The sequence below is a fragment of the Oryctolagus cuniculus genome, chromosome 10 (genome assembly GCF_964237555.1).
Source record: "Oryctolagus cuniculus chromosome 10, mOryCun1.1, whole genome shotgun sequence".
Lineage (NCBI taxonomy): Eukaryota > Metazoa > Chordata > Mammalia > Lagomorpha > Leporidae > Oryctolagus > Oryctolagus cuniculus.
In genome coordinates, this window is record NC_091441.1 from 93904403 (window position 1) to 93918124 (window position 13722).

At 40.6% G+C, this 13722-nt stretch overlaps 1 protein-coding gene across 26 annotated transcripts in view; it reads left to right on the top strand.

Annotated features, from left to right (window-relative positions):
• Positions 1 to 13722, top strand: part of ERC2 (ELKS/RAB6-interacting/CAST family member 2) — a 1007328-nt gene that overhangs the window by 513082 nt on the left and 480524 nt on the right. For 16 of the 26 annotated variants that reach the window (XM_051852289.2, XM_051852290.2, XM_051852297.2 and 13 more), the window contains one exon: positions 5379 to 5390. The exons of the other annotated variants lie outside the window; for them this stretch is intronic. In XM_051852289.2, coding sequence (XP_051708249.1) covers positions 5379 to 5390 — 12 coding nt within the window. The remainder of the gene's footprint in view (positions 1 to 5378; positions 5391 to 13722) is intronic. 26 annotated transcript variants of the gene reach the window in all.

Sequence of the window (13722 nt, forward strand, 5' to 3'; positions counted from 1 at the left end):
TACCTCTTCAGTGTTTAATACAACTTTGGCCAACTTTTCTTGAGTGATGTCCACTATCTAGCATTTTTGCCAGCAAAGTACAAAAAACTGTGACTTGGAAATTTTGAAATGGTAGTTCTTTCTCATCACAGATAAACATTGGTGGTTTAATCCTGTCTTGGGTGAAAGAACATGGAAGAATATAATTGGGAATTCCTCATTCAAGGAAGGGGAAGGTAGAAGGAACTCATGTCTTCTGGGTATGTTTTATTACATCGTGAGATTTATCTTTTAAGAGGAACTCGTAGCACTTGGTAAATAAATATGCTTGAATAGGGCCTATGTGATAGCAAATTTTGTTGCAAAACAGATTCCAGAATACTTAGGTTTTCAGATCAATCATACCTATATTATATTTTTATACAACATGGACTCTAAAAATAAGCTTGCTCTCATTGCTTTTCCTATTGTTCATATCAGGAGAGAACTTTGTGAACAATTTTTTGTAACTTCATAACCTCTGTGGAGTTCCTATTGGTTCAACAATAAGGCAGAATTTGTCTTTTCTAGTTTCATTCCATATGGAAGAGATCAGCAGATTTTGAATAAATCAGTGAATGTTTGCCAGCTCTGATCGAGACACTTGTGAGGCCCTAACGGACATCAAGATGTATGCAAAGTAGCTCAGCTCTCTGTAGTCTTGGAGAAAGCTAATGAGCTTTAGGGACAGAAAGACGTGGGTTCAAATTTTGCTTCTCTTTATATAAGCTAGTTTTGTGGACTTGAATCTTGTTAGAAATGAATCTCCAAAAAGTACAAAAGAAAACAAAAAAATGAATCTCTAATGACCCGTTAAAATATATCGTGCTTTGCAAGTCCCCTGTAAGGTGGGACATTTGTATCATTAGCAACAGTTGAACATGAGGACAAACGCTCAGTATTAATGACTATGTTAAATGTATGGGTTCATTCATAATACAGTTTCAGCAACATTTTCAAATATAGCATTATATCCAAATATGAACCAATAGACTATTTAAAATATTCTTAGCATTAGTTTCATGATAATCTGATTTTATTTTGCTGTGAGCTCTTATAGCAGTTAAGTCCAGGATATCTTTTCTTTTTCTCTTGCAGTAATTATACAAATGAAAATCCTTGAGGGCTTTGTTTTAATTTTAAAATATAGGAATGTTCTGCCAGTCTATTGGTTCTTCAAAAGCTGGGAAAATCCAAAAAACACATGGCTTCAAAAATCTGTTGATTTCAAACATATCTTTATAACTATTTGGGAATTACATTTCAAGATCAAAAGTTTACATGTAACCTACAATCATGTCTGTTTTATTAGAGAGAAAATTGAGACCTTGAAAAGATGAATGACCGTCTGGAGATTGATTCTATGGTCAGAAAGATGTGAAACTAAAATGTAGGCTCGCTAACTCCTAACCCACTGCTCTCAAAGCAGTGGGCTCCGTTACTGATGCCCTAGATAATAATACTGATAATATTGATAATTGCAATTACATTAATAATCAAAAATTATATATGTCTTATGTGCACAGTATGCCTACTGATCTGCTAAGCCCTTGAACTGCAATACTTTTTATACCTTTTCGTCTCACCCACAACATAGAAATCATGTCACCATGTTATAGCTGAGAAACCATGACTTACAGAGATTAAACAACTTCCTCAAGGTTGCAGAACTCATAAGAATCAAAGTCAGAATTTGAACCCAGGTCTGACAGGTGTGCCACTGAGAGTAGTCCCTTCCACCAGTGTCCAGAAGGGAGAAGCCAATTCAATACCACTAAAGACACACGGGCAGTAGGGAGCACTGTCCGAGCAGGCATTGTGGCTGGGCCACGAGCTATCTGCCTTTTCTTTCACAAGGGAAAGTGATGGTCCAACGTTTAGAAGGCATTTTCTGTGCTGCACCAGCTCCCCACAACTGTGAGTGAAAATCAGGATCAGCTACTATAAACATTTACATATAAATAGCTTAATTGTATAGTTGGACAAACAGGTCTTGGCTGGACACTGTTGCTATTAAATCATCAAGAATATTCACAGTTTTATTTCTTCAATATGGAATGCATTAAAGCAGCAGTGATTTTACAGGCATTTATCTTTATGTACTTTCTGCACATTTTCTTTATCTCTGCCTTTGCCTCTCCTTAAAGCTGATGCCTCCCAGGCACTGTAATTCATAAAACGTGTGGTGGGACTTGACTCTGTCCCAGGTCTCTGCCTGCCTGTGTCTTGGGTCCAACAGCAGAACATAGTCTGGGAAATGTCTGAGCCCCAGCCCCAGCCAGGCCCCTCAGGAGGTGGGGGTAGAGATCCAGAGGGGAAGTTTCTTGGGAACAGGAGGACCAGCCTTGGTCTGCCTTTCTGAAACATTGCCTGCTGGGCCATGTGTGTGTATTCCGACCAAAATGTCTGCCTGGAGCGGCAGGGCAGCCTTTTGCAAACTGGTCAGTACCTCCAGTTGCTGGCTTCAACTACAAAAGTCCTACCCCATAGTGCTGGGAGCTAAAGATCTCTTAGCAATGTGACCTGTATCTCCATGTTACCGCTGTGGAGAAGTGTTTGCAATGAAGTTTTTGATTTTGAAAACCAAAATATTGACCTTGAAATAAATTTTGTGGTATCTGGCTTGTCATGTGACCTACCAGATTGAAAAGACCTCTTTCTAACACAGTTAGTGTTCTAAAATATTCCAGAACTTCAGTGGTACACAATAAGAGGCACCGGGTTAAGGGTAGCACTGGGGATCCAGGATTCTGGCCTGCTTCTCTCTAACCGGGCACTTCATGTTGGCCTTGTCTGTTCATCTCCCCGTGTTTGCATTTCTCAACCATGGATGTGGTCCAAGGAACACATGGCTGGCATTTACACGATGCATCTTCCCCTTCAGTTCCACGTGAATGATGTTTTTCAGCAACCATTAAAGATTTTGCATCTTAAGGTGCATATTGCTCCAGTGTGGTCCCCATGTGCAGCCCTGCCTATCAGCTCTTGTACTTGATGCTGATGGCCCAGTCAAGGGTGTCTTGTCTGGACTGTAGGCTGTTTCAGGGGAATTTGCCATAAGGTGGATGGTGGGATTTTGAGCAAGCCCCTAGGAGTTGACCCAAGTCAGCCTGGGGTCTTTATTCTATCGCCAAAGTCAGATACCACATTTGCTTCACAACAAAGTAGCTAATTAAACCTTTGACGCAGTGAAATATGTGGTGTTGCTGTGTCAGTGCCATCAAAGCCTCTGGGTTTTATTTAGAGCTTCAGAATTAATCCTTAGGTGCCTTAGGGAAAGCGTGAGGTTAATCGAGTCTGTCAAACAAGACTTGCTGCCACTGGCTTTCTTGCTTCCAACCCACAGGGAGCAGTCAGTCAGGTGACCTTCCATATAATTATCTTGAGTACAGTAAGGGTTTCATTGGTGTTTGTCTAGAAGATGGAGAATGCACAAATAGACATCTCAATCGCATCCCTCCCCAGCTGTGGGGGAAGGGGGGGTCCCCAGTGGGTCTGCACCTAAGACATAGCATCAGAATGGTAAACAAGGTACCACTTAATCCACTGGGTCAAGTACTAACACCACCATACATTCAGAGGTTAAGAAATTATTGTAGATGCCTAAAAGAGCCTTATCTAGGGTTGGGAGAGAGGCTTATCATTTTTTCTTCTGATGTACTCCCATAACCTGTGACATAATTTCCTTGATGCCTTTCAGAACTCTTTTCAAAATGTAAACTTAAGATTTATTATTTTTAAGAATGATAATACATTCTATAAGTTTCCTGGTACATGAAAGAAACCCGATACCTTTTCTATTTGTTTAGCTATTTACGCTCCTTACTGAACAATTCTCACTTTGGGGTTGTTGATATATTTGAAGGGATTTCTCTCAACGAGTGGCAGGTGGGAACACAGTATCACTGGCCACCTTTGGGGAAGATCATATACACCATGGACACCTCTGAGAATTTGATGCAAACTGGGAACCCTCAAAAGAGGCAGCTTTCCCTGAAATGTATGCTTGCTGGTTATTGCAGTGTAGGAATCCCTGAAGCTTGGCCATGAACCTCAGTTTGATTGCTTCCTATCCAAAAGGATTTAAAACAGCAGCTGGGGCCAGTGTTGCCAAAGTCCCCACAATGACCATGCTGACCTAACTCATTTTTCATCAGTTGTGCATTTATGTTCACCAAACTCTTTGCAAGGAGATTTCAGATATGAGGGATTATCAAATTGACACTTGCACTATATTTTTAATTTTTAAATTTCTCTTTGATTTTTTTTTGGTCATTATCATCAGCCTGTTTCCATTTGAGTCGTTCTAGTTTAAACTTTATCCTGAGGGATTGTCTTGTTGTGTTTCCCTCTCTGGTGTAAAGTGCTTAAAAGTATTTCTCCACAGCATGAGATGATGGTGGAATCCCACTGAGAAAGTAGTGGATTAAAGTATTAGTTTATCCGGTTTGTTTTTGCAAAGGGCATTTTAAAGATGAATAAAATCAATGTCCACTTTGTGGTCGCCTGGGAGATGATCACTTTTTTTTTTTCTTATTTTATTTTTTGCTTGACTTTAGAGACTACTGTTTTGACTGATTAGAAGGGCATGTTAGGTATTTTTGTACAAATAAGTTATCAGGCATCTGGATATTTTCAGCAATGAAGTCGGAACCTCACTGTAACAACTGAAAAAAATTACTCGCAGCTTTGGAAGTTACCCCGCCTCACTTGGGAGAGTGATGGGCAGGTGGCCCTGCACCAAAGCGTTCCTCATGAGATCTTTGATCATTGCTAGGTGCAGTGCTCTGTGAGCATCTGAAATGGAAATCTTTGAACCTCAAGCCAAATTGCTCAGCTCCTTTTAGTTTTCAGGGATGAAAAAAATATATCTCATAGGATATAAGCATCAGCTCACTGGATCAAATAACAATTTTCTTGACATGTGCACTAACTGCCAGGTCTAATACCTCAGTAATTTCCATTTCAGTTTATTAAATAATAAAATTTTTATATGCTCACAGATAGGGACTTTCTCTCTATTCCTCCAGGAAAGGGCCTGTGCTGTGGGAGCACTGTACCTCTGGTTCACATCAGTGCCTGTTGGGATGATGCGCATGAGAGCAGATACTGGTTTCCTTATGTATGCTATTTAATAAAACAGGTCACAGTGTATGCCCGGGGTTTTTCTGGGGTGGGAGGAGGTAATATCAGATAAATGTTGCTTTATTGTCCTTCACTTGGTTATAAAACCTGCTAATATAACATCTGCTGGCTGTATGTTTAAAACTAATGTGTTTCCTTCCTTTTATTCTCTTTTGCTATCCCTTTTCCTTTCTGCTTATCCTCCACATTGCTGCTTTCACCCTTGCTCCAATCAGCTTGACTCTCAGGTCAGTACTTTCAGTTTTTCTTCTAAGTGCCTTTCCCTTCTAAGCTCAATTTATTGCTTGCACTTGTTTAACAAACACATTTCTGAAATGGTTTTCCTCTGGCCACCACATTTTTTCCCTCCATTTCATCCCATGCCTAGGGAAGGTTTATTTTATGAGAAAGCTGTATAGGTAGGAAAAGGCAAAGAAGAAGATGGAAATAAATCACTGCTGGATTATTTGATAAACTCTATTCCTGGCTTGTAAACTCATGATAACTCCCAAATGCATTTCTCCTGAACAGCCCAGAAAGTTGACTGCATACAACATGGGGTTGTGGAAAAACAAAATGCAAGTTGCTAAATTTAATCTAGGGGAACAAAAGATCTCCTTGTGACACAACAACTTAAAAGCTAAATTTAATAGCACAAACCATTCAGACTTTTTGGTTAATAAATCACTGTGTTTTGAAAGATTTATAATACTCTTTCTTTCTAAAGTGACTTTTGAAAATTATCAGTGTGTTAGTAACATATTGTACACACATGTTGTTTCCTGTCATTGTTTTGGTTTTAACTTTTTAACTTCATTTTTTATTAGGCATAAGACATACTTTAATTACCTAGGGCCTAGCATATGGAACCAGGTGTAAACTAGATCCACTGTTGACTGTGTATACCCCGATATTAAGAAGTGAAATGTACATTTTGTTTGAAAATACATTTCAGGTTTGAGTCTTCTTGTGTAGGAGGCCCAAGCCAGTGCTTTTTCTTCCCTGTGTTAAGGAAGACTTCTCTTCATAATAGTACATAGCAATGTGTAGTGAATTCTTTAGCATTCAATGAGTCTACTAAGGGTGGTCTCATTGCATGACTTTGGGCCATCTGGACTCCAAAAAGAAAAAGTCTGAAATTGCATTGGTCATCAATATACTTGCTCTTTTGAGAGGCAAGCTATATTATTTTCTTCTCCGTTTACAGGATTTGCACCCTTTTTTCTGTCTGATCCCCTAAGCCGTCAGACCAGTGCATCTACCCCAACAGCAAACGACTTCAAAACAGGGCCTCCTGCTCAACATTCCAACTCTGTCCCATTGCCATTTCCTAACCCCAGTGGCTCCTGGTCACTTCCCTGTTGTCCCCATACACCAAACCAAGGTTCCCTGAGGAACTGCCTGAACTTACACTGGCAGAAGCCCCAAAAGTTCCCCCAATAGAAGTCTAATCAGAGACTAAAAGGATGCCCCCCCACACCAAGGCTGCTCTCACTGAAAACCTAATGACTGTGAATTCACTTTCTGAAACAGACCAACCCTGGTGCACCTGCATGCAGAAACACAGTCATTATAGTGGTGGGAGGGGGAGGATGGCCAGGTGGTGTCCAAACTTTTCCTCCAAGTTTTGGATCTGCTCATTCTGTGAGGCTTGAAGCTTTTCTCTGCCTGCTTATTTGTTTGTTTGTTTCTTTCTTTCTTTCTCCCTTTGCCTTCTCTTTGCTGCCCCTAATCAGTACCTATTGATATTAAAGCCCTTGAGACCAGGGTCCACTTTTGCACTCACCCCACCAACTCCCCACCTGGAACTTCAGGTTTTCGTCCAGTCTCTGCTAGGCTTTCTAATGTGCCAGGAACTTCATTGGGTGGTGGTTACTTGTTTCCAGTTTTATGGTAAATGAATGTCAAGTAAGACTCTAAGAGGATAGGGTGCAGGGTAGGGTGCTGGGGGGATTTGGTGTAACCTGTGGTTCTGTGGTCAAGGGCAGCACATACTAATTGGATTTGGTAAAATGCACTTGCAGTTCTAGCTGGATGAACCATCAGGGTTAAATCAAGGTTTAGATCATTCCATTTTTACTTAACCAGTTGCTGCAAATGAGCATGATGGATAAGATGTGCAATCACAATAAATAATCTCTAGTTATATTTTTAGTTTAGAAAGAATTGGGCAGCCCTGCCCTCCTGGAAACAAACAAGTCTGTAGAATCCTGGAAGCACTCTTGAGTTTTGACAAGTTTCCAGTCAACTATGCTTTCTTTTCCAACCACTTCCCAGGTTTACCAAGTGAAAAAAAAATGAAATCTAACAGTTGAATTCATACAGAATCTCTGGACCATGTACTTTTTTCTATGGCTTACAGTTGAGATATGCTTGTGTGCATTTGTGTAAGTGTGTGTGTGTGAATGTACCTATGTGTATACATAAATCATGTGTTTTTGAAAAAATACTGTCTGTTTTCCTGTAAAAGTCTGTGGTCTGCAGTGTGCATGAGCCCACCTCCCAGTGTAAAGTTTGAAAACTTAACTCTCAGGGCTTTTTTTTTGTGCTGTGGACTCCACAGGATATATATATATTTTTGGTTGGATGGCTTTTGTTTTTAGGTCAACCCGTTTTCTTTGTAAACTCTTTGTAGACCCCAGATACGGATGTTCACTGCTGGGTTTGGTGACACGTAGTTGTAGTGTTCTATACCTGTGCAGGTCTTTGGCTAGTAAACTTGATTTTTTACATGTAGACCCGTGGGGGAGGTTTTACAGGATGCATGCACTGCCCTCAGTGGGGGAAGGTTTCTGTGTAACTTGCTCATTTCTAGGAACTGTTTGTGAGATTAGTGTGTGACTTATGACAGATGAGGTTATCTCGATAAATGTATGCAGGAATTGAGTAAAAAAAGAAAATGATCCTTTGGGATTCAGTTCCAAAGCCTGCCAGACAATCAACCAAGTAGGCTTGGGCCTCTCTCCAGCTTTCCCAGCCACCAGCTCACTTTGGTTCCTGGGTCGGCTGCTTCCTCGTGTGGGCCTCAGTGTCCCCTCATGGAGAAACAGGAGTCATCCCTGCAGCCTCCTTGCATGTGGGCATTGCATATCTCATGGGGGCTGTTGGTGATGGGCCATGTGGATCTCCCTGCAGGCAGGCCCAGGCTGGTGGCTGGTGCCGGGCAGCAGGCATGAGCTCATTGTTAGTCACTTCAAACACTTCCACCAAAATAAACTCTTTGTGATGCCTCCTTCAAGCTGAACACTGTGCTCTCAATCCCTCATTCTCCTAGCGAAAGATGAAGTCACTCCTTCCAGACCTCAGAAGCCAATTGCCCAAAGAAATAATAAAAAACACCTTGCCTCGAGCATCCTCTGACTGTCCTGCAGTTTTCTCTCTGTAGAGTCATTTCTTTGCCTTGTTCCCTCCAAAAACACAGAGTGAGCACCCACTGTGTGCTGGGATGGGTGTTGTGTATGGTCGTGGCATTACCAAAGAGTAGCTGATGGAAATGGCTCAAATTGTTTAAGGAACTCTGTAAATATTCTTCTTATTTATATTCATGATGCTGGTTGTTAAAAAATGTAAACAAAAGGAATAGAAGCAGCACTGATACAATTGAACAGAAACTCACGGTCAGTGCTGAACTGATCGTATTTTTTTAATGTAACATTCATGCTTCATAACAACTATATGATATTGGCACTGTCATTTCTTTCATATGAATGAAGAGGAAACTGCATTTCATAAAAGTTGAATATTTTGCTCAAGTTAATACAGCTAATGGTAAGGGGCCTTTTCCTCCCAGAAGTCCATTCTTTCTGATTTGCAAATTGAATCTTTCACCACTTCTGCTCCAGTTGCTTAGTAAAAGCTCCGAGAATGCCTGTAGTGATGAAACCTATGCAATTTGTTTCAATTAGCAGTTTCTAAAATATGGTCGTCCTACGGTATATTCCATGAGCATTTTGGGAAAATATTTACCTGCTGTGCTGCCTTCATTCTGAGATTCACTCCTCACCCCTGGTTCTTCCCGGATAAATCCTGCCCCTCCAGGGCCAGCTCAGGTGTTCTGTCTTTGCCCAAGTCTTTCCCAAGCCTGCAGGATGGAAGTCTAGCTCCACGGGGTGTGTGGTGTCATACCCTGGAGATAGCAGTCACGCTCTTGACTGTGGTTGAGTGAATGACCATTGAAGAAAGGAACTTCTGTTAGCTTTACCTCATCCTTCTACTCTTTCCTTCCTCCCCAAGGGCAGCTGCTGGTAGGCTGTACCTGGACGGCTGAGCTGATTGCACTGGATGACACATCCAGCTGCAGACAGGACGCCGTAAGCAAAATATGATTGGTTTTCTATCAAGCTGGATTCTTGAAAGCACAGAGAAGTGAAGACACACAAAAAAGGAGAGGGTACATGATCTCTACCTGAACTTTTCTCCTATTCTCTCCACCCCTTTCCTTCCTTATTCCCTCTCTCTATGTGTCTTCCTCCTTTTCCTTCCTCTTCTCCCTCCTTTTTAACTATTCATTGAAAGCCTTCTCCACTGGAGGATCTGTGCTGAGTGTTGAGGTTACATCAGTAAAACAGACATGACCCTCTCTCCCCTCACTGAATTCAAAGACTGACACTTCCTATGAGGAAGGATTTGGCCACTAAGAAAAATAATTTGTCCCATTTATACTAATAACTGAAAAAAATGGGTCTCAGGTATGTGTTTTTCTCCCTTTTCCTGTTGGGGTTGAAGGGGTTATCCACAGTTCACAAAATCATTTCCCTGTTTAAAGCTGCCTTATACTAATGCTGACATTTCTGGTGAAGTGTCAGAAAATTTTATGCCCAAGCAAAACTGGTAGAAAGCCAAAAATTGGCTGATTTTGCTTTGGGTGCAAATATTTTATTGGAGATGGAAAAAAGTTGTTTTCTCTGATTTACAGCCCCTGCAAACATAAAGTGGAGGCTATATTTAGAAATGGTTTTGAGCCTCTGAGGTGTAGCTATGGTTGGTTCTTGCACCTTTCTGATGCTGGCCTAGGTACGGCTTGCCATGACTAATGTTTTGCTGAGCCAGCTCTGATGAATGGAACTAGGCCTTTATGACCTCCCTTCCCCATACTGTTTCACTTCTTGGCTTTTGCTTGAGTTGATGTGCTGGTGTTCCATCTGTACCACCTTGCATGGGGAAGACTAGAGGCACACACTTGGCCTTGCAGTTGCAGTGTCTTGTAATGCAGTGTGTTTTATTTTCCTTGGTGATCATAGCAATGTTCTCAACTTGCCACACTGTCCAAACAACAACAGCAAAATCAAGAGATGGTCCCAGGTATACCTAATAAGTATTGGCTCACATAAGAGGTACCAGCTTGGTAGAGTTAACCATTCATTCATATTTTCCCCCAAAATCTTTTCTTTTCTTCATTCCTCCCCTTTCTTGGCTTTTGGTTGGTACTACCATATGGATGAATATCAGCAAATAGTAAATCTCTCAAGATATGTTAGCCTTTTCTGTAAATGTTGAGAAGGGGAAGGAATTTTTTAAGAAAATAGTTTCTTAGTATTATTATAAATCACTTTCTAGAAAAATAATATCTTATTTCCTTTATATGACTTTTCTTATGAAATGTGAATTCTATCACTTCATTACCCACAATACTAGCTCAAGTTGTAGGGAAACCTAACCATCCAGTGCCTGGGACTTTCTTCTGTATTGGGTCAAGGTGCTGGGAATTTCTACACAGCATAATGTCACATTTTTGGGAAGCCTACCTTTTGGGGGAAACCTTTTTACAAATTCAAAAGTCTTGTGACTTTCTCTGAAGAAAATATGATGTTTCTGTTATATCTCCCAGAAGCTTTGGAAATTTTCTTTGTGGGTGATTCTGATTATTTTAATGTTTGCCTCTCTTTCATTTTACTCTGAATTCAATGAAGAATAGGTGAGTGGAAATTACTTAAATGTTAAACTAAATAATATGAGAAGTGATAGAATAGGAAGCCAGAAATGAACTGATTTTGCTTTGTATAAGTCTTTGGGGGTAGAAAAAAAGTTGTTTTCTCCAGTTTACCATTCCTGCAAACTTAAATTGGGTTCCATAGAATTTTTTTTTTAGCAGAACTTTAATTCTGGAAACTATAGAGTAAGCTTAGGAGTGGAAATAATTTCCCTTGAAGAGGCTCTGTTGTTCCTTTTTTGGTCCAGGGACAGTGAAATTCATGTTTTAGTGCCAGCTTGTAGATTGATCTTCTCTTCCAGTTTTTTATTGATAACATTGTTAATTAAAAAAAAAACTACCCATATTGCCATATACAGAGGTATATGTATAATAATTTATGCTTTACAGTAGCTTTTTTGATGAAATGCAAAGTTTGTGACTCTTGCAGTATTTTGAAGAATTGTTCCATTTCTTGCGAGACCCCACCCATAATTGGTGAGACACAGAGGTGAACATGAGCAACACTTGAGACCTTTGCATATGGTGTGGGAGCAGAATTTCCTACCAGCGAATTGCTTTGCATAGTTTTACGTCAGGTCCTGGGAAAATCCCTTTAGAAAGTTTTAAGAACATAAACACCACCTTTCTCAGATAGGAGCGTGAAGTAATGGAATAGACTCTCACTGGCCTTTGGGGTTGGTCAAGTGGAATATTCCATTGGCTGAAGAGATCTTGATGTGATGTGTGAGTTGAAGTGTAAAAGAGTGGTTTTAAATTTAACTTCAGAGCCCTCTGCTATTTAATGCTATGTCAGTTTGATGGTTCCAAGGGCAGCATGATATGTTGCTCAGCAGATAATTACTGTGGAGAGAATGAATTGGTTATAATAATGAAGAGCCCGAGAATCTTCTGATAACCTGCAGTGAATGGGCCTTGGTGAGAAACACTCACTGTGTAATTGGCAGATAGGTGTCCTATCGCTTTGCTGAGTGTGGGTGCTCTTCCACCACCCAAGCATGCAATGCAAGAGCTTTTTAGGGATTCCTGAGCAGATAAAGAAGCACCACTCTTGGATTTCATGTGGGTTCTCACTTCTAGACATGTTATTAATACGAATATTTCACTCATAATCCAGGTTGTTGGAGCTGTTGTATATGGTTAAAATATTAAATGTAGGGAATTTAATAAAAATCTAAGGGATACCATCATCAGTGCCATAGCACTTGGGTCAAAGTCCTTTGTATCTTTCAGCCTATCTCTGTGTCTGTAAAATATGATTATATTGCAGGCCATCACTGAGGGCTTGTGACTGGGATGCTCAGTGGCCATGCAGCACACTCCCAGCACAGAGTAAATGCTCAGTAAGTGACAAGGGTTGTGGTTGTCACGGTTATGATTGTGACTCAGGCTTTTCATGCCAACAATAACAGAAGAAAGCAGGGAGTTTATGCAAGAGTGAAGTAGGAGTTGATCCCATCAAGGCAACCTCCATTGCTTTTCTAATTGTTAGAATGAAGACTTTAGATCCCCCACACTGATTAAGAGACTGAAGAAAAGCTAGAAAACATCATCCTGCTAAAAGCTTTTTAAAATCACATCAGCAATCGGGAAACCCATCTTATGCTATTGAAAAGTAGTCTGCATATATCATTTTGTTAACTCATTCAATACTTGTTTGTCTTATAGAAGGATGAATTTAGATTTTTCTGGAAATAGATATTTAAGAGTCAGCTACTGCCTTTTTTGTATTCTTGTGTTAAGAGACCTAATATTGAGTTAAGAGGATGGCCAAGTGTGTTCGTTCCTGTGTCTGCTGGCCCCAATTATGCACTTTCACCAAATAATAATTATATGTCTGCTCCATAGCAGGTACTACCTGACTCAACCCACCCCCCTAGAAGCAACATCCTGAGAAACAGTAGTAGATCAGTGGCATTTATAATAGGGTATTTATATGAGAGGTATAATGATATAACAAAGACTGTTCTTTGCTGAGCTTTTTTTTTTAACTTAACAAGTTATCTTTGAGATCCTCCCATATGTATCCATGCATTCCTTCTGTCTGTGTTTTTTTTTTTTTTTTTTTTTTTGACAGGCAGAGTGGACAGTGAGAGAGAGAGACAGAGAGAAAGGTCTTCCATTGCCGTTGGTTCACCCTCCAATGGCTGCCGTGGCTAGTGCGCTGCGGCCAGCGCACTGCGCTGATCCGATGGCAGGAGCCAGGTGCTTCTCCTGGTCTCCCATGGAGTGTAGGGCCCAAGTACTCGGACCATCCTCCACTGCACTCCCTGGCCACAGCAGAGAGCTGGCCTGGAAGAGGGGCAACCAGGACAGAATCCGGCGCCCCAACCGGGACTAGAACCTGGTGTGCTGGCGCCACAAGGCGGAGGATTAGCCTAGTGAGCCACGGCGCCAGCCTTTGCATAGCTTTTTCATAATGTGTATTTTACAACAGTGTTTGAAAACCCATCATATAATGAATAACATACTTGGAACAGTGTCTTCAATGTCTGTCTTTTAGTCTAGGGTAGAACTTCTATCTGAAAGAACTTGTCTTAAACAATGCCTACAACAGAGGAGACACTTAATAAATTTATATAGAATAAAGAAATAATATGAATATGAATAATGTGAACTGTAAAGAAGTAGAATTATGAGGAGGTAGAAAG